Genomic DNA, 20393 nt, shown 5'->3' on the forward strand with positions numbered 1-20393 from the left:
GCTAGAAGACTGAAAGCCCCAAGACTTGCTGGCTGGGATGATTTCACACAGAGCTGCTTTTCTCAGTTAAGGAAGAGCATGGTACAGGGTGATTTTGCCTCTCAAGCAGAGTTAGGTAAAGCTGCGCCAGCTTTAAAAGGAGCTCTCAGAATTGGCCAAACTCCATAATAAACCCCTTTCAACAGAAGAGGGGTGAGCCTACCAATTACGCTTATCAAGTGCATATTAAAGCCAGATGACAAAGCAAATTGTCTTTCTTTTCCTGGCTTAAAAAAGACATGGAGTAAACACCAATATCAGCTGAAGGCATTAAAGGCTCAGTTATCAGGGTTTTTTAGTACAAGCTGAGCTGTAAGTGGTAACAGGACACATTCCATTGGGGGTGGCAGGCCGGTCACCCAGCCACTCAGTGAAGGAGAGACTGAGCCAGGGCCTTGAAAAAGACAGTTACATCAGCTCTGAACAGGAAAGCATGAATGATTTATCGTGTAGGAGAACAGCAGTCCCAGGGGACATGCTTCCAATTAAGGAGCTGCAGTCTCTGCTACACAGAGCAGGTACCCAGAAGAAACCTGAGAGCTGCTGACACCACCTTGGATCCCAAGAGATCAGCAACTTCTTCCCTGTTGTGTTTTTTACAGCTTCCTGCAATTATTTCCTTTGACTTCTTGAGACCACACAAAGCAAAGATTGTGCTCTTCCCTGTTCGCAGGGGACTAGGTAGCTCAGAACTCAGATGCGCTACTTAAGCCTGTAATCCACTCGAATGTGACAGAGACCTTGCCTTTGTGCTCTGACACTACCTACTCACAGAGCTGGACCTTCTTCCCATGCCAGCTCTTGTGTGTCATACCAACAACTCCCTGTTCCCCCTACACACTCCTCAAAAAAACCCTTTCTGTAGAAATACGAACTATCTAGGCTTATTTAGCAAGCCAAGAGGAGCAGTCTGCTCTTTCTCCCTGTTTTATTCTATCATCTATGAGGGAGGCTTCTTACAGTCCAAGCAACACAATAGTTCATTGTACAGCCTGTTTTTGCAAGTGTACTTCCCAAACAGACCCAAAATAGATTGCCACAGAAGCAGATACCACTTCAAAAAAGGCTGCAAAAGCTGCCAACTGATGCTTGTAACCTTGTAAATTAGCCCTCAGTTCATCCCGGATTTGATCACTTAACTATAAAGCTTTCCAAAGAATCTATGTGAGGCTAGTAGCACTATCTTCTATCAGCCCAGCATCTCTGGGTGATCAGTGCAGCATCACTGGGAGGCATGCACTGAAATGCAGCATGCCAGACATGCAGAACCTCCCAGCAATGATGGGGACTTCTGGAATTGCTGGTAGAGACAGAAAGTAGTCAGGGGATACACGCTCACAATTCAAAGTATATATCCATTGGGATTGCAGTCAGTGTAAACAAGGCTGCACAAGGACTACAGATGGTTCTGCTCAAGTCACAGCTCACTGCATAGGGTTTTGAACAGCAACTATTCTGCCAGATGGAAAAGGCAATTCTCTTCTAAACCAAGAAGCAGCAGCTAGCTGCACCCCAGCCATGTACTTCACAACCAGTTCAGGTCAGTAGCCATACCCCACACTGGATAGTGCTTGACTGGCTTTTTGTCTCCTTCACGGAAGTCCTTTGCAGCGGGTTTTGTTAGCAGCCTGTGGGGAGCTGTCAAATACAACCTATACTAAGAATTTGCAGCTCTTAAGAGACACAAATGTCAATGTTGTTGCATAGTTTCTAATCTTAGATTAAACACATACATTGGAAAGTTCTTGTGACTCTGCTTCTATATAGTGCTTTTCAAATCAAAGATTGCTCCAGGTAAAACCCAAAGTCTTACTGCACAAGGATAACAGGAAAGCAATTTCTCCAGCTACAGCAGCTGTGACTGATGACTGCTACCACCTTGATGAAGAAACAGAAATCAAGGATCTCTGCGAGCATCAATCCTTTCTTCATATTTACTTACAGTTCCGTTTCCAGCTCTAGGTTGCAATCATTCAGTGGAATAGATGCTGCAGCTGCAGCAGCGCAAACCACAGGATGTTGTTAGAGAGGAAATTAGAAGTCTTCAAAGCCTTACCACTACTGCCGGTGTTTAAATGAGGACAAATGGCTTTCAAGCCTGCTTGCTTACCAAGAGTGTAGTACTTTCCTGCCTCCTTGGGTCACAGCTGGCTTCTCTGAGGAAAAACACCTCAAGTCTGCCTTCAAATAACCCAACTGAAAGTTATGTGAAGTCCTGACCTTCAGTAAGTCAAAGCTTTACACTGCTTTTACATAAGCAAACAGCAGATGCAGTTTCACAGGCATGTTCTTCATTAAAGACTAAAACCAACAGGAATCCCTGTGACTCCATCCGTAATGATGGACAAATGATACCTATGGGTTCCACATTTCTCTCCAAGCTAGAACTGCTTTAAACCCTATAGACAAGGGTGCATGCACTACCTTGCTCCCTTCAGAGTGGACAAGCCAGTGTTTCCAAGCATCCTATGGACCAAGCAAGTGAAATGCTCAGCTTAGTTTTTATGTTAACTCCAGTCAGTTAAGCATCACATTGCCTGTAGCAAAGATGTGCTGGTGTTAGTCATTCTGCATGTAACTACACTCTTCAGGTAAGTATTCAAAGTTCAAGTTCCAACATGAATAATGTGCACAGGACAGTGCTCTGAGGCAGTTTGTTACTCCCGCTCAGGCAAACTTAAGCATGTTTAGTATATTTCTGCATTTTGCCCTTAAATATAAAGCAGTTAAAGTCTTGAAATACATGCAAGTGTGAGAGCAGCAGCTTGTTATCTTGCCTATCTTTTCTTCTGCTACTGCCCATCAACCTTTAAGCAATACGCTTGTGGTGAGATAAATATCCTCAAAGCCCTTAAGCATCCAGCCTCCAGGAAACTGAACACAAGACTTCAACAGAGAGGGGGAAAAGTTGCCTAGATTGTATAGATCTTGCATAACCAGTGAAAAAATAAGACAAGCTGAAACGCTTCTTACCAGACTGATGCAAAAGCAAACAGCTATTAAAAATATTACTTTAATTTACCAAGTTGCCAATCTTTACCTACCAGAAACCCCTGTGAAGCCTTGTCAGTAACAAAGCAATGCTCTATATTATTGCATTCCAGTAAAAACTGTCTTCTGCTGAAAGCCAAATCTGACTTTGCAAAGCATCCTTATAATCTCTAGTAGAATCAGGCATATGATCTGACTATTTCTGTCGACTCTCCATTTTGGCAACGGATAAACCTGTTTTTAAAAGTCTCACTGTAAATGATTTCTATTCAAGTACTGCACATAATAGTGCAAGACTGCACAGGACTGAAGGGCGTCTTTGCATCCAGGGTTTATGCAGACTTTCAGCTTGTTTTTACTAAAACTGAAGAGCATAGAAAGAACCCTTCAGTCATAAAGGTGCATGACACCACACTAGTGAGGGGAAAAAAGCTTGCCAGGAATTGTGCAAGAGTCTTCACCCACTGAAAAAGCACAGATCAGATTTTATTTAAGCTTATTATGTAAAAATCAGTTCCAGAGACAGTGTCATATTCAACTCAGCTGGAAAAAACCCTTAACTATCCAGTGGTGATTGCAAGAGCCAGTGAAAACAACATTCCTCATGGCAAACAGCCAAAAAGAGATGCTCCTGTGAACAATCATCTGTATGCAGAAGAGTACGTACTCGGGTATTTTTCCTATGGCTTACCTTAACAAAGCAAGCTCAGCAGGGTGTAACACATAGAAACACAAGCTAGATACCATGCATGCTGAGCAACTATGTAGTATTCAGTTTAAGCAGCATTTAAGTATTGACCTTTAGGTTTTATGCTAAAACTATTACTACTGCTAAATCTAATCATGTCTTCCAAACAAGGGCCCCCCACTCATAAAAGCAGGTGGCTTGCCTCCAGCACTGATATTAAGTAGAAACAGGGAAAGTGTTCAAGGACATGACAGACTCCAGCTCCTCTGTAATGCCTGCTATAAACCAAAGTGGATTTGAAAAGCAGTGTACTGTAGAGATTATCCCAGCACACCAAATTTCACTAAGTATTCCTCAGGGTGCCCTTTTCCAGCACCATGTTTATTGCAGAACAATGGAAATGCTGCTTATAGTTTACAGATGACAGAAGCAGAGTTGCGAACAGCAGTCAGGAAGACCTCTTGCCAAAGAGGTATATGCATGCCCACAATAGGATGAAGATGATGTACCACAATAGCACAGACAATGATAACACAGAAGAGCTAAAGGCAAAGTTGCATTGTACTGGAAACAAATATTTCTATTTCTGTGAAATAAGAACAGCTTCCCTGTTTGCTTCAGACCCAAAGGCTTTTAACTGACTCATTTTCCTGTTTTGATTTGACCAGTTGCAATAAGTATCAGGCACTCTGAGTAAAGACAAATATTTGAGGCAGTCAGCTACAGCTTCCAGTAGCCAGTCCTGTAACTTCCAGTAACAGGATGCTGTAACAGAGGGCAGACAGGAGAACAGGTCTTGGGATGTCAGTTACTTATTATGGAAGCTGACTTATACAGCACAAGCACAGAGTTCAGTCTTAACTGGCTAAGTGAATACACAGCCAGTTACATAAGGGTGATCACAAATCCTAATGTTTTAGCTCCAAATGCTGCATTTCAGCTGCGCAGCACAGCCACAACTATCTTCATAAGTGGCAGTCCACAACAATGCCTGAGAGCAAGACAGTTCCTAGGTGCTTCACAAACTTCCTCCTAGCATTTTGATATTAAACCCAATTCCAACATGTGATTGTAGGTTAGGTTTTAGTGGTGCTCAGGCAGCAGATTATAATTTTAGAGCACATACATTGCCCAGCATGCAGGAATTTAGGAAAGCAGCTGCTGTATAAGCAGCTCACACAAAGCGCGTAAAAACTGTGCTATTTTTATTAGCAAGCATCAGCATTTAGGTCCTCAAAAAGACGTGAAGTGGAAGTTCAGCAACAGGCGTATTTCTGAAGCATTACTTCATCTCACCCAAGGAGATTAACACTTTCAACATTAACTCTCACATCACCTTTGATGTGCTGTAGTGCATCAGATGCTGATGGCAAGAAAGCAGAGCCTACAATTTGTCCATGTCAGGGGACACCAAGAACCACTACCTGCGTTATAGCAGGAAGACAGGTTATTTCCCCCAGCCTTTACAGAGCAGTCTGGAGCTATTTAAAGGATGCTTTACAAATCAAACCTTGTTTGAACTTTGTCCTTTATTTGATGCTGGGGAATGCAATTTGAATTCCAGTCAAGAAAGCTCATCTAAAAGTCTGCAGGGTTCAACTGCCTCCTCCCCAAATATGTAGAAAGTGGCTTTTTCTGCATCAGTGCAGTCAGGCTGTTCAAAGTGGCAAAGAAAATATGTAACAGCAAAACTTTAAAGCAGCTTACAGAGCTTCCATGTTCCCTGAGCTTCTGAAAAAGAAACTAACCTAAGTGGAGTGTTTGCTGCTCATTGAACCTGTATGAAGTCAGAACTATTTAAAAGTACAGACTGGTCTCCTTGGTTAAATCACCTCCTTCCCAGTTTAGACAGCTTTTATTTAGTAAAGGGCATGAGTATCACAGCATGTCGTCTTTGGTGATGAGAGCTGGAGAACACAACTTTTCAGCTGATGCCACAGCAGAGCACCTAAGCAAGCACTCAGATTCCTCCCAAGGCTGCTTCACTCCCCAGGGTCAATGCTTCAACTTCCCAATAGGGAGCTGCCATTCTTCTCTACCTCTTAACATGTTCACCTGCCAAAGCTTTGAAGGAAGACCGTTCTTCTACTTTATTATTCTCCTGGAAGCGTTCCTCCCAGGGTAAATCATGAAGGAGTTGACAGGAATCAAATACTATTTGCTATTAGATGGAAGGAAAGAACATTGAAAAGCTTGAAGACAGCTTTTCTGACTACTTGTCTCCTTGCTTCTAGGAGATAAGCAGTGACAGTGCAAAAGAGTCTTCTGGTACCAGGCAGCCTGCTCATCCAGTATAGGTTACCGTGCAAACAAAGGATGAGAAGGATCCAGACTGGATCTTTGACAGTGTTTACTAACAGGCTTGACAGTCATTTGCCTCAATCTTTGAGAAGCTTGCCTTTATTAATGATAAAAGTGTGCAGGCAGCAAGGATAATTATTTTCTATAAGGATGACACTTGTGCCACACCTCTACAAGAGTAAAGACACACATCGACTTGGCATAGGAGAGATAGGAGAAACTGGGAACAGCCAAGAATATAGCCCAGTACAGCAAGCACTGGCCAAATCTGTCCTCGTGAATCAAAGAGCCAACATTGCATTGCTACAGGAGTAAGACGGCTGACTCTATACCAACTTGGGAGACAGGAAAAGGAGACAGCTGCAGCCAGGGCTTAAGCCTAAGTGCCCATGGGCACCAATAGCTTTGCTGATTTGCCAGAGCTTCCATGCAAGCAGCAGCTCTCTGAATGAAAGAGCCTCATTATGCTACTCCACTTGGTAAGCCAAAATGCAGAAGGTAAAGGGAAATGAAGCTCTAGCAAAACAGAGTCTCTTGCTTACCAGTGTTTGACAGGTAGGTAGAAAGCTCCTAGTAGTTGAGAGGACTGTAAAAAGCAGCACTAACACTTGTACTGCAAGTACAAGGTACATGGCACACAGCCATCTCAGGCAGTTTTACTGTCCAAAGTTTTTACATTATTAATCCACCACCACTTGGCTTACTATGGTTATAATGTACTGAGTAAGTGCATAGGTGAGGATGATGCCATAACGGGGAAATAATATTAAAAATGTTTTTTCCCCCACATATTTTTGAACAGCTGCACAGATGGAATAATTTTGCTCACTTCTGCTTCCTCCCCTTCCGGCAATACCCTCACCTCCTCCTCCCTTAAGCATGAGGGAGTTGAACAAACCAGGTCTGAAAGCCAGTTCACAGCTGTACAGAAGAACTGGTCTTTAACAGATCTCAGACAAAACCAGTACTGATATAACGGGAAGGATTGCTGGGCTACTTATTTTGCTTTCATGGTAGAATCTGAAAAAAGAGCTGCTTAATCAGCTTTCCCAACACTCGGAATAATTAGCAAGTAATCAAAGCCCTGCAAGATTTTGCAGTGCAGCATGGCACAAGCTGTTTGCACATAGCTTTCTGCTAATTAGTCCTACAAACTGCTTTATGCATAATTGCAGGCACTCAAATGTATTTGTTTTCCTTTAGTGTCCAGGTGACTTTCATGATAGAGACAGGATTTCTTTGATTTTTTTTTTTTTCATTTCAGTATTGAAAAAGGTCTGTGACATCATTAGAATAGAAAAAACCACATGCATCACCTTACAGAGTTGCCTTTCCAGTAAACCCTTTCAATCTCCAAGAACTATTCTATTCCCATTTTCCTCAACATAGATATAGAGGTAACAAGACTGAGCAAGTAGCTATGGACATATTTTGTTCTAGTTTTCTTCAGTTGAGTTTGCTTCCCAGGGTCATGCAAGCCTTTCAGAAGGTGTTCAGCTCAAGAACCATGTGCTGGAAATCACTGCTCCAGTTTTCAGAGAAGCAAACAACCTGGATGCACACTCTTAACACAACACCAGGATTCTGCAAGCTCTTCACTCCTGCAATTAATGCACAACAGATGTACTGCGATTTTTAGACATGTTCACTTTTTTGGGAATAGTTTGTTCTCCAACTGAAAGCAAAGAACACTGCTCTAAGTAGTGCTAGGAGATTGTGCCATGAGAACAGAGCTAAAATAGGAGTAAACCAGACTGAATTAGCTTACAGTCTGTTTCCAAAGATGAGCCTAATGCCAGTAAGTCTTCAAGACTTGTAATCAGCACAGCTTCATGTTTGCTCTTTCAGTGACTAGGGACATGTCAATCTGCAGTGCCAACACTGAGACAAGTGTCCAAGGTACCAAGTAACTAGAGACTTCTTAATTTATTTCTTAGGGAAGCAACTGCTTTGCAGTTAAGGCACTAGACATAATCAAGAATCCAATTTCAATGCTCAGCTTCAACACACACTTATGTTACTACCAAACTGAAGAGTTCATCCGGGAACCCTCTCTGGGCTCCAATTTAAAATGGATAATGCTTTGTTTTCTCCAGGAGTTTACAGATCCTGTGGCCTATGATCTTACACCTTACATAATCAAGGCACCTAACACAGCATTGCTAAAAGCCTCTCATCTCCCCTAAAATTACTATCATTAAGTCAGCTTGACTTTTGAGATCCGAAAGAAAGGTTCATGCAGCTGCACTCAGCACTTACTAGATAATTGATGTATTTAGGGCTTCTAAATAGGACTTGCAAGTTTTCAAAGTGATTGCAGAAGAAATACTGTAATCAAAGTCCTTGTCCCTCCAAAGCCTCATGAAATTGTAGTAAATGCTTCATATTATTGGTGAGGGTAAGGGAAACTGCACTGATTCTGAAGGTTCTAGAACGGAAGGTCAAGGATCAGCCCACTCAAATACGCAGTTGACATAAGGCCAATTGAAAGTGGATTCAACAGGCCTAGAGCTGGCCAGTATGTCATTATTTTGTTAAACTAGTTATGATGTGCTCTACCAGCAATAAGTTTCATTAGTCAACTTAAGGCACTTCAAGTAAGAGCAGGCACTTTAAAACTAACAGCCATCCCTGCCTTCATTAAGTGCACAGACACACCATGAAAGTGTTTCTTTCCTGTGAGCCCTGACAAATTTCTTCCCTAGCAGAAAGGAGAGCACAGGAACAAGTGCTGACTGCATCCATTTTTCCCCCATTTCTGCAGACAGTGGGCTATATAGTGCTGGTATAGTACAGTATCAGCATACAGCTACCACAGAGAGTACAGGGATGACATTCTACACATCCATGGACAGTCCCGCTCAACAGGGCCTGGTTCTAAACACAGGTACCTGGGACATTAACAACAGTGAAATGCTTGATTTGGAACAGGTTTATTTTATCAAGAGAATACCCTGACATTCATTTGCACCCAGATTTAGGAAACACACTAGGCAGAAGAATGGTTAAGTGCAGATCTTCTTCATACAAGATAGGCCAGCATGGCAAACACACATACTACTTACTCTTTGGTCAGAAGTGGGCAGGATTTGAGTAGGAAGCGTGCCAAAGCAGAGTCTTGGTAGATGAGTTCAGGAGGGGCAGTTGGGCTTTTTAAATTTAGGCAGCGAACAATAACATAGAGAGCAGCAGCAACTGCAGCAAGCTTCACCCCATCAAACACTGCTGGCAGCTCAGAGGTTTCCAACATCACACTCATCTTGAGCCTGGAGATAAAAACAGTATCAATATTAAAGCCTTTTACAATATACTGTTGGATATGAACATTAACACAAGACTGTGCTACCCAACTAGATTTGTCAGTTACCACTGCTACAAGAATCCTAGCATATCAACTCAGATTAGCAACTTCCAGGATGAAAGGAAGTTCATTTTGTACTGCTCTGAACACCCTGACCACCACAAGAAACAGAAACTAGATGATCAGTTGGGAAGGAGATTTATTCCTAATCAATGCTGCATTAGAATTGCAACTGTTTCATGTCAAATCCCACAGTCCATAGTAGCCAGTCAATGCTTTCAGGCTCTTGGCCAAGACAGCTCAAACAGAAGCCAAGCGAAGAGCCAGGCTATAAAGGCACATCAGCAGCTTTGGATGTGTGCTTCCTCCCAGATGCACAAGCCAGGCTTGAAAAGAAGACCTTGAAAGAACTACCATGTTAGCTCCTCAGTCTGAATTTTTCAGCTCCATGAGCTGCAACGGGTACTGACTCCTGCATGTATTTAAGGTGGTCACTTTATGTAACAGCAAGTGCAGCTTTCAATTCACTGTAGCTCTGCAGCCGAAGGACCACTAAATTAATATTTAGTCTTTCAAGGGCTTCAGGGTAAAGGAAGTGTACCAAGGGAGGGAATTTAAATCCCCACAATATAACAATATGCTTCCAGATTGAAATTAAGTTCTTTAACTGATCCAGCTTCTTTTGAACATATGGTTCAAATAACTGGCTGCAGCTACTATAGGGATATTTCATTCATGTTGATGGGGCAGGCTTTTCTTGGGGCCTTTTCTCAGTCACATGGCTAACCCAAGTAAGACAAGTACTGACAAGTCAAACCTTACCAACTTCACTTTTTCTTCAAACTAGGAAGAACTGCCAGTCCTCAGTAGAACTGTCACTGTCTAGATCCACGTGCTGAGTTACTCTGTAAGAAGATGAAAAGCAAATTGACTGTTAACAATAGGGCCACATCTCAGCTGGCAGGCAAGAAAACAATTGTATACAAAGGTCCTATCACAGACATTTCAATTGATTTGTGTATTCAGTCATAATTGCTTCAACTCTGATACATCTGCATTAAAAATCTGCCTATGGACAGATTCCAGACTAGATCAGTCACCTACAGCATATTAATTCATTTGGAGTATGCAAATGACCTTCATGAGCTAACAGACAGAAAGCAATAGTGAAAAATCAGTGCAACTCCAAAGGAAAGCCAAGCTGTGAACTTCCAGAAGACCACACAGTCACCATCTTTGCAAGACAGAGGCATTGTGCCCATTACAAAAGCTACACAACTCCCTATTTAAGACTAGAAGTAAGCCTACTGTTCTTAACTTTGTGCAGTATCTACACTGTTCCTGAAGTGTGAAGCCAGCCTGAAAAGAAGTTTCCTCCTACTTTTACTCAGGCTTAGGGAGGCAGCTCACTCCTACAGATGGAAGCTTGTAAACAGTCTCTGCTTGTTCCCACACTTGCTTTTTGAGACATTACAACATATCACACTTCAACAAGTTGGTGAGAGCCACCAGGAGCCTCAGATACAGCCACCTAATTAACACCAGTGCAAACGCACTGGGGCTTGTTACAGGAATTTGATGATGCCAATAAAGGAGTGAGAGCTTTCAGCCTGCAACCATAAAAATGTAAGTGATATTTACACTTAGAACTGATTCCCTACAGGCACACAAACCAATGGGGAATCAGAGCTTCCAGTAAAAGCTCCAGAACTGTCTGCTCTCTACATGGCTGCTGCTTTCAACACCAAGAATACACCAAATAGGACAGGTCATACCAAAGCCTTACTTAGAGCCACAAAAACACCCTCACAGCCTCAGAAGTACTTTCTGTACTCGAAGCAGCCACACTGAAATCCCTTGGAAGAAAACAAGTCTGACATCAGCTGTTGATTAACAGCATGCTGGAAAGCTGCAGGTTGCTGCCACCACAACTCCCTGCTCTGATGGAGAACAGAGGGTGAGGAAAGCGAAGACATTTAATACTGAACAACTCTGAAGGTTTTGTTTTCTGTTTCTGGGCTTCACACAGGAGTGGGCTACAAAAAGCCATTTATTTTCCCAATGAGATTACACTGGCATGTGTCTTAGTGTGAGTGCAATGCTCAGCTGTAGTATGTCATCTCACTTCCATACTCAGACTTTCACCAACACTACCACCAACTGCATATGAGACAACAGGCAAACTACAGCAATGGCTTCTCCAAGGAAAGCACAATAGGCAGAAAAGCAGACCAAGATCCTGAACTTACAACCAGGCACTTAATCAAATCTTCCCCAGCTGATACTCCCATAAGCTGTGCTGGCATCTTCCTTCCATTAGGAGATACAAGAAGTTACCCAAGGCCTTCCCACCACCCAGGTTTGAAGCCAGTTCTCTGTTTACAGCTTTCATGCTATTAGTGAATTTGTTAAAAATAAAACTGGCATGGATTAGTCATCAGCATTTTATCCTCGTTATTCAGTAGAAAGTATCCAACTAAGCTGTATCTTCTCGAAAGTCTTCTCTCTCAAGTGACCTTCAGATTACAAGCACATCTTCTCAGACTTCTATTTTAGCCTATCGTTACTTAAAAAAAGCCCACTTTTTGGGAGCTACACTCAGAAAAAACAGCTATTAAGCAGGATCAACACTTCTGAACTAGTGTTTTTCTATTTTAGGCAGTCTAATACACATTCACCGCACTTACACACCTCAAACATGTGTTAAAGGTTCACGTATTTGTCAGTATCTCTACCTAAAAGTTCAGTCTGAATGCCAATACAGCTAATATAAAGTTGGCCCTGCAGTTGCACAGCTGCCTACACTGATTCACTAAGCAATAGATCTAGTCCATGAAGACTAGATTGGTCAGCTATGGATCTAGCTGCTGCACTTCAGGTACCTCCTCTAGAGTCTGGTCCTTCTGAAGACCTAAACCGACCTGTTTCAACCAGGGCAGATTTGTAGGGGCTGATCCAGAGCATTCTGCTCTGAAATGTTAAGAGTTCAGCTCACTGAAGTGGATTTGGGAGCTCTGCCTCTAATCACATAGGTCAAATCCCTCCCTATTTATAAGCAGGGGCAAGGTCACCTTGCTTCTGTTTTGTTAAACCTGTTTTGCATCGACCCAATAAATTGGTGTTTACAAAAAGGACAGATAACTAGCACTGAGCCAGCCAGGTTTTAATCTAGAATCTCCTCTTAGTCAGCATTAATACAAATAGACAAACATTTCTGTATACAGAACACTAGGTTCGCTCTTAGCAGGCTAGACAAAACGAGCAAGAGGCAGTAAGTGCATCACTGGAAGCAATTAAGCCTGCCTTTTCATCCATCACAGGGTCCAAGATCCACATTCAGGAACACAAAGAAGCTGAAGCTCTTGGGACTGAAGACGTTATTCTGAAGCACCTTAAGTGTACAATTCTTTTTATAGTTCACTTATAGGCATGACAACCCCAAAGACTGAGAGTCTTTTCAAGCAATGTTCTTAAGCCCCATTTGTGACTGAGGACTAACTGTAAAATCAATCACTTGAAGGCAAGGGCTGGATTTGTGAAGTCTTTTCATTTGCCCTTTCATCACAGAAGAAAAAGCTGAAAATAATGTTACAGGAGGAAACACTTCAGCATTACTGTTAACAGCATGCACCTTACCCTTACAAGTATAATGAGAAAAGCCCCATGTCTCCCTATTCCAGACAGGAAAAGAAACAGTACAACAAAAGCCGGAAGAACTGCAGCAAATTCTGTGTCTCCTTTCAAAGACACTGGGTTTTGGGAAAGCCATCATCAAGATACTTGTAAGTGAATTAATGACTGACAACAAATCTGAGACCTAGGCACATTCCTGTTCCACGTTTCCCAGGGAGAGGAGACTCTTTCAGGGACAGAAGTCACTTCACCGCATGACTCAGTGGGGCACACATAGGATTTGGTAGCTACCAAGCACTAAAGCATCTCCACCCAAGCCAAAGCTGAGCCTGACTCTGCATGCTGGCAAGCCAGCATTAAAAAAAAGCAGACATTACAGGAAGCTACTCCCAAGGGGTTCTTCCCTCAGGCCTTTTAGTGAGCAACTGAAAGCCTGGCAGACATTTCACTGAAGCATTAGAGATGCTTTGGGCTAAGGCAAAGATGCAGCCAGATGGAACTGCCTACAGACAAGAGTAAAGGCAGCCTCTTTAAAAGCAGCTCCACTACCAAGATACTTTATGCTTTTTACAGCCACTGAAGAATCCTGAAGGAATCTTGTTTCCAGGAATAGCAGTTTGATACAAAAGCCTCCTAGATGCCCACCCACCAGTCAGCATTCTGGCTGACTAGTGCTACCAGAGCTCAGCTGAACACCAACACACTGGAACATGCCTGGCCAACATTGAAAGCCTTTACAAATCCCCTTTCCTATCTTCTTTCAAGTAGTGCAATACTCTCCCTTCCCCACTAAGATTCAGAAGAGCCAAAGAGGTTGCTTCTAGACAGATTAAGCAGACTTCATTGACTAACATATCTTGGACTGGTTTCATTTATTTGTACTGCCTCCTTGGGAATAAAACTCTAAGCAAGTCAGCTAGACAAGAGGAAAGCAAAACATCGCACTTTCAAGCACTGTATCTAGGCAGATAGGAAAGTACTAAGCCTAAACTGCTACTTTAAGGCCTCCATAAAGTTACATGGATACAAGTATATTAAGGTCACACCAGTACTATGCCTGATGGGCTTAGGCACACAAAGCAAGGCGTCACACCACTTGAGACTGGCATCCAACCAGCCCAAGCTTATTACCTCATGCAGAACCTCCTATTATATTCAGTGGTAGATCACAAGAGAAGCAAGGCTGAGATAATCTTGATGTATCACTCTACTTCTGGCTATTTAAAAGAACCAACTAAGTCTCAGATCTCAAAGCACAGAGGGAATAATTAAGAAATAGCCAAGCACTTTAAGCACTTAAGCCTACATTTAGATGTGGCCAGGAGAGAGAAAGTGCAGTTATCACCAGAGTCACCAGGAACTTGGCAAAGTCCACCACAGTTTTGCTGTCAAAGAAACATCCAATAGGTTCTTATCTCCAAATAAAGAGGGCACTTTGACACGTTCCATCACAAGGATGCTTAAAAGAACATTACATGGAAGTCTTTGGTGCAAATCCCTCCACCTTGTGCTAGAGCCAGCACCCAGGCCAGGATTTGGCTGGTTGGTGAGCATACAAAGCAGGAAGTACTGTTTACACCATGTTCCAACAGGAATTTCTTGGCTGGAGCCTTCAGTGGAATTTGACCTTTTCATCAGATACAATACTTGGCTCATATACTAAATTTAGAGGTACTGTGAGGTTACAGGGACAAAGTTCATAGCATCAGGCACCACCCACACTGCCACAAAGGCAGGTGCCTTCAACTGGAGATTTTCTTCCTTTATTGAGAGGTCTTACACCTTCAGAACAGAAGCCAAGTACTTAAGATGGGTGTATAAAACAGCTTGATTAAGAAAGCATCTGAGAATAATTCTCTAGCCATCAGGGCCATAAACTCTTCAGGCTTTCACTTCCCCAAGAAGGCTAATTTACAGTCAGATGAGCCTTGGATTTCACTTTCTTCCAGCTACAGGAACTGCTTTTGTTTCTTCACAATATTGTCTGAACTGATCAAAATGGTTCTATTGCCCGACAGGCAGATTTTGTGTATTACCTAAGAACGTTGTTATGTAGGCTCCCTGTATGTCACCTTATCTGGTTCCCTGGCTTGTTTCAGATGGATTGGAAAACATTGCATTAGCTTTTATTGCACATGCCTGATACAGGAGATTAAGCTAAGACTAGGCTCTGATGACTCCACACAAATCAATTAATTGTATCTTATCTTAAAGGAAAGACATTATTTAAACCAACATAATTATTTGATTACTGCAGAGTCTTAGGACTTTGTCCCACTCTAATCACTGCCTTATGCAATCACAGGGCACAGCTTCAGCCCCTTGCTGAAGGGTGATATCCCTCAGTGATACGGTTTAGTGGTGGTCTTAGCAGTCCTGACATAATAGTTGGACTTGATGATCTTAAAGGTCTTTTCCAGCCTAGCTGATCCTATGATAGGTCAAGCTTACTTTTAGGTACTGAGAGAGAGATACTGGCTAGCACATTTCCACAGTCTTACTGTATTAGCAGGTGTCTCTTGCCTACCACGTAACTGTCAGCACACAGCATTAAGCTCAAGGGAGGAAGTGGAATAAATACAGAGAACCTGACAACCCATACTCTGTAGATTGGAAATGCTATTAGCATGAAGCCAAAGATGGCCAAGTCAGCCAATACAAACTGCATTACAGACAAACACCCCCATCCCCAAAGGACCCTGCTCTATTCCTTCACTATATTTTGAAACGCATCATACTGTTAAAGATACTCCAACACCTCCAAGCCCACAGCCACAGAACTCAGATATACATATCCTAGGAGCAGTCCAAGGTCCAAGCACATCACAGCTGTGTGCTCAGCTAAAAGGGTGCACAGCCAAGAAAGTGGGGAACATGCCCCACACTAGATTATCTGCACAGCAAGGAAAGACCATCTATCATCAACACACACATTAAGACAGCAGAGAAGCTTTATTCAAAACTGCTCCAGCTCAAGCAGTCTGAACACACCTATACCTGAATATGATCAAAAGCTGAGGTGCCCCTTTACTCTGAAGTCTTCAAAACCCTTGCTCATTTTGTTTCTCCTGACGAGCAGCTCTGCTCCACAGCAGTACAGAAGATTTGCAGAGTCATTCCCTCAGTTTGTCCATGACAGACAGAAGGCTCATGCTAGAGAAGTTTAATTCACATAATAACATTAAAAATGAAGCAACAACTTTTCAGGACAAAACAATCAAATAGACCAGACCTGACCAACACAGAGCAACCACTACTGCAGAATACTCAAGCTTTACCAGAATGCCTATTAAAGCAGAGATCTGGGAGCACTACAGTAGTGACCAGCAACTTGATGTTTGAAGCTACATCACCTACTCCCCTGCTGAACCTGAGCAGGAGGTTAGGGATATTACAGGTTTTCTTACCTCTTACAGGGATGCTCACTGTAAATGACAGTGCCTGTTGTTATTTCACTCAGTACAGTCTTGCATATTCACATATGCCCAACCAACATTTCACAGAACTGGGTGTTCCAGTTAAGGGAGAGCCAGGCTTGAACAACCTCAACATAATCCTTCTGGAAGCTGCATCTCTATGCAAAAGCATTCTGAAGATGTAAATATGTTTAGAAGTGTGACAAACTGCTGAACTCGCTAGCAGTCACTTGTCCTAGCTGACCCTTGCCATGAGAAGCCTGCTATTTGAGCACTCAATGTCCTCAGTAGGACTGTAGCTCAATTATTAGCAACTAGCACATCACAAGTTTCAGAGGGTTTTTGTGTTTTTAAGAGCTCAGTCCATATTAGTAGAGGAAGTCATCACTGCCTTTTATTATAGTCAGACCAAACCCAGGATGATGAGAAACACAAATATTTCTCAACAGCAGTAAGTGCTAGGCAACTGCACTTCTTGGTCAATCTAGAGATACAGATTAGTATCTTCTGCACATTGCAAGTGTGACACTTCCTTCCGCTGCCATTACTGCTAACAGAGCAAAGGCACAAAGATGTTTCAAGCACCTGGTTTGCACAGAACTGCTTTGCAAGGCATTTTGAATTACTGCTGCCTGCTGCTGGCACTGAGAGACTATCCTTATTATCAAGTCAACTGATACAGCTGGAGAAAAGACAAGCCCTTGGGCACAGAAACTTTCTTAGATCTAGAAGCGTCTGATAGCTGCCTGACTAGGTTAGCATCATTGTCACCCACATGTTGGGCAAATAGGACTTTGTTTCTCCATAAGAAGGACAGACTGCCCTTGCACACTGAAATTAAATCAAATTGACCACAATCAGCTGAGTCTGATCAGACTTTTAACTGCGTATAAGCTTAAACTTCACCAGCTATTTACGCTGAAGGGGAAAGATTTGCCTGTTAAGTACAGCTGATCTCTAGTACACAATAAGAATAGCAATTCAGAGCTATAACAAACACATCATGAAATACAATCCTCCAGAGAAACTCAAAAGTGTAGATGGAGACTCCCAATATACTGACTACCATAATTTAGGCTTTTGCTGAAAAGTCCAGAAAACCAATTCCAGGCTGGTGTCTGCATCTGCATCTTTCAACAAGGATTACAAGGACCAAAGACCCCAGCACATACACCCCTGCTAGAGACTTTGCTAAATCCCATTCTTCCTTAACTTAATCAAAGTTCTGGCACCATGAAAGTAAGGGAGAAGAAGCTGGAGATACAGAGCAAGAAAAGGAAGTAACAGAGCAATATGAATCCAGGAGCACCCAGGACATTTCCATTATCAAGTGAGGTTAAATGATACACACAGAAGACAGCAAGACTACAACCACAGGAGGTTTAAATCACGCTCTAAAGCCATGTACTATAGAATTTGATGTTCTATAGTACATCAAATTACATCCAGAAGTACAGCTGGAACTTAGCAGATTTGGATAACCTCTCCACATGCCTGTTGTTGAGAACAAACGTTATTCTGCCACCTTTCCTTCCCAATACCACATCCCAGAACAGTGACTATTTCAATGTATTAATCTCTTGGTTTTCACATGACACGTCTGATATCACAGCTTTATGAAACACTAAGTCTAAGCTGGTGTTCATTTCCTGAATAGAAAAAATACAGCTTTTGCAAGAAGAGTAGAACAAATTAATTTTAAAGCTTAACTTCTTCAGAAACAGTTTTGCAAGACAGAAGATTTTAGCTAACCTCCATGGCTTTTCCAGCCCTAGAAGAAAAGTCTGGCACAATCGTAGGTCAGCCTCATCCTCTGTGCAGCTAGTTCATTCAGTAACATAGAGGCCTTCCCATGCAAAAGCTGAAATACAACTGGTTTTAAGAATAAGGCAGGAGAACAGAAGAACCCAAACATTAGCTCTTAAGGTTTTTTTTAGAGCCACCTCCTCCTTACTCTTAAGACTGAAATAAGTGATGTCTAGAATAATAAGAAACGCAACATGTCCACTGATCCAAAAAGAGACAAGAGAATTTATTTAAGCTTCACTTGCAACATGAGAACTAAGCAAGCATCTAGGAAGAAAGTGAAGTAGATGAACCAAGATAACAACAACCCAAGACTAGTTGTCCATAGCAAAACTCCCTGCACAGGAAATAAACATTACCAAATAAGGTCTGAAAATAAGTTATCACTAATGCAGACAGCTGAACTGGGTGTTCTATGAACACCATATCAATGACTGACTAGAATGCATGAACGTAAGCAACATTACAAATGTGGCTGAGCATGATAATCATTGATAAACACGGTATGCAAGATGAACATGCTGTAACAGATGATTAATAAGCCACACACATTTGTTAAAGGAGGCACCAGTGCTGTGCAAGCCAAACAGCAACCTCTAAGAGGAGATAGGATTCTTCAGTACTTACCATACCAGTGACAATTGTACCATAATAGGAGGAAGCCGCTATGAATTCTCTGATAAGAACTGCATGAGAATGCAACCCCTCCAGCCATAACTGTGGGAATAAAACCGCTGCTGACATGCCTCTTCGAAAGAGTTAGCATCAGGTGAGGGCCTTCACAAGCTATAATACATCAACTAAGCCAGATTTATCTATCCATCCTGTGCTGGAGTAAGACACAGAGTTACACATGAAGTTGTATAAGGGAGCCTTGTGTAACCTGCTCCAGGTGACCCTGCCTTGGTAAGGGGGTTGGATCCGGTGATCTCCAGAGGTCCCTTCCAACCCTAATGATTCTGTGATTCTATGAGCAGGCAGGGTCCTGTCACACAGGCAAACAAGCATGTATACTGTACACATCACTTTAAAGCTGTTATGAAACACTAGTAGCAATGTGAGGACCGAGAATCATGAATAAAAGACGAGAAGAGCCCTGCTTAGGAAGAGCAGGGTGATCTGGCAGACATCAGCCAGAACTCACCTGACTCTATCTCACACCAGTATCATCCCCTCAGGATAACACCGGTATGCAATAGATCCTCTCAGGATGATACTCAGCTCCCATCAGCTTACAACTGCTCCCCACGCCAGCCTTCACCCCTTTGAGCATGGGCTGCTCACGCACCGCTGTTCTTACCCTGCACAACCACACACGAAGCGATGGGCAAGGCCGTCACCACACCGCCAGCCACGCAGTGCTCCCGACGCCGGCGAGAGCCGAAAGGAGAGGCACCAGGAGGGAGGACCGCCGGTCACCACAACTGGGCCGGCCACCACAGCGCTAACCCGCGCCTCCACCCGCGCAATACATACGGGAGGCGAGCCTGCTGCAGAGCGTACACAGAAAGAAAGCGAAGGCCCCGTACCGCTGAGAAGGAAGAAAGGAAGGAGGCCCAGCCCCAGAGGAAGGGTGCCCCGAAGGGCCGCTGTTGTTGCCCCCGCTGTCTCCCCACCTGCGGGCCCGGCGCCGCCACCGCTCGCACCCGTCTGCGGCAACCCCACTACCCGCGGCCCATCAGCACTCACCCTCACCCTCCCATTGGCTGCTCCGCCCGGCCGCTTCCGCCCAACTCCGCTCTTGGATTGGCCGGAAGGAGAGCAGAGAGTGAGAGCATGTTCTAGCCGGGCTGCGCGGGCGCCATTGGCTGGTGGAGAGGCAGCGGGGCGAGGCACTGCTGTTCCATTGGCTCGGGACCCTGCCAGTCAGGCGCTGATTGGCGGCATTGCGCCGGGCGGGGCTAGCGGCGCCTGTGGGGGAGCGGCGGCTGCCGGCGCCATGACAGAGCGGGGTCGTGGTGATGACCGCGGTGATGAAGCAGCGGCCACGCCGCAGTCCGCTTCCTGCTGCCGGAGCCAACACCCCGGCCGCAGGGAGGGAGGGAGGGGGGGAGAGGCTTGGGGAGCAGCTCCGTTTGAGGTGCACGGTCACCCCGCAGTGACATGGAGCTTGGTGGTGCTGAGGGCCAGAGGGGGTAAAAACCTCTCCACTGTGGCACAAGGTGCGTGTGATCCATGTAAGTGTATTCAGGTGCTGAGTACTGGCCATGTAATACTA

General features: G+C 43.6%; 1 protein-coding gene across 3 annotated transcripts in view; it reads right to left on the reverse strand.

Annotated features, from left to right (window-relative positions):
* Window positions 1-19848, reverse strand: part of ABHD2 (abhydrolase domain containing 2, acylglycerol lipase) — a 38704-nt gene extending 18856 nt beyond the window's left edge. Inside the window, exons 1-3 of one of the 3 annotated variants that reach the window (XM_080626812.1) lie at window positions 19792-19848; window positions 10143-10225; window positions 9085-9285 (exon numbers count right to left, since the gene is read on the reverse strand). In XM_080626812.1, coding sequence (XP_080482938.1) covers window positions 9085-9278 — 194 coding nt within the window. In that variant the 5' untranslated portion in view covers window positions 9279-9285; window positions 10143-10225; window positions 19792-19848. Of the gene's footprint in view, window positions 1-9084; window positions 9286-10142; window positions 10226-19475; window positions 19637-19704 lie in introns of those variants that run through there. The other 2 variants (XM_080626811.1, XM_080626813.1) reach the window with 2 other exon arrangements.
* Window positions 19849-20393: the final 545 nt, after the last annotated feature.

Source organism: Psittacula echo (genome assembly GCF_963264785.1).
Source record: "Psittacula echo genome assembly, chromosome: 10".
Classification (NCBI taxonomy): Eukaryota; Metazoa; Chordata; class Aves; order Psittaciformes; family Psittacidae; genus Psittacula; species Psittacula echo.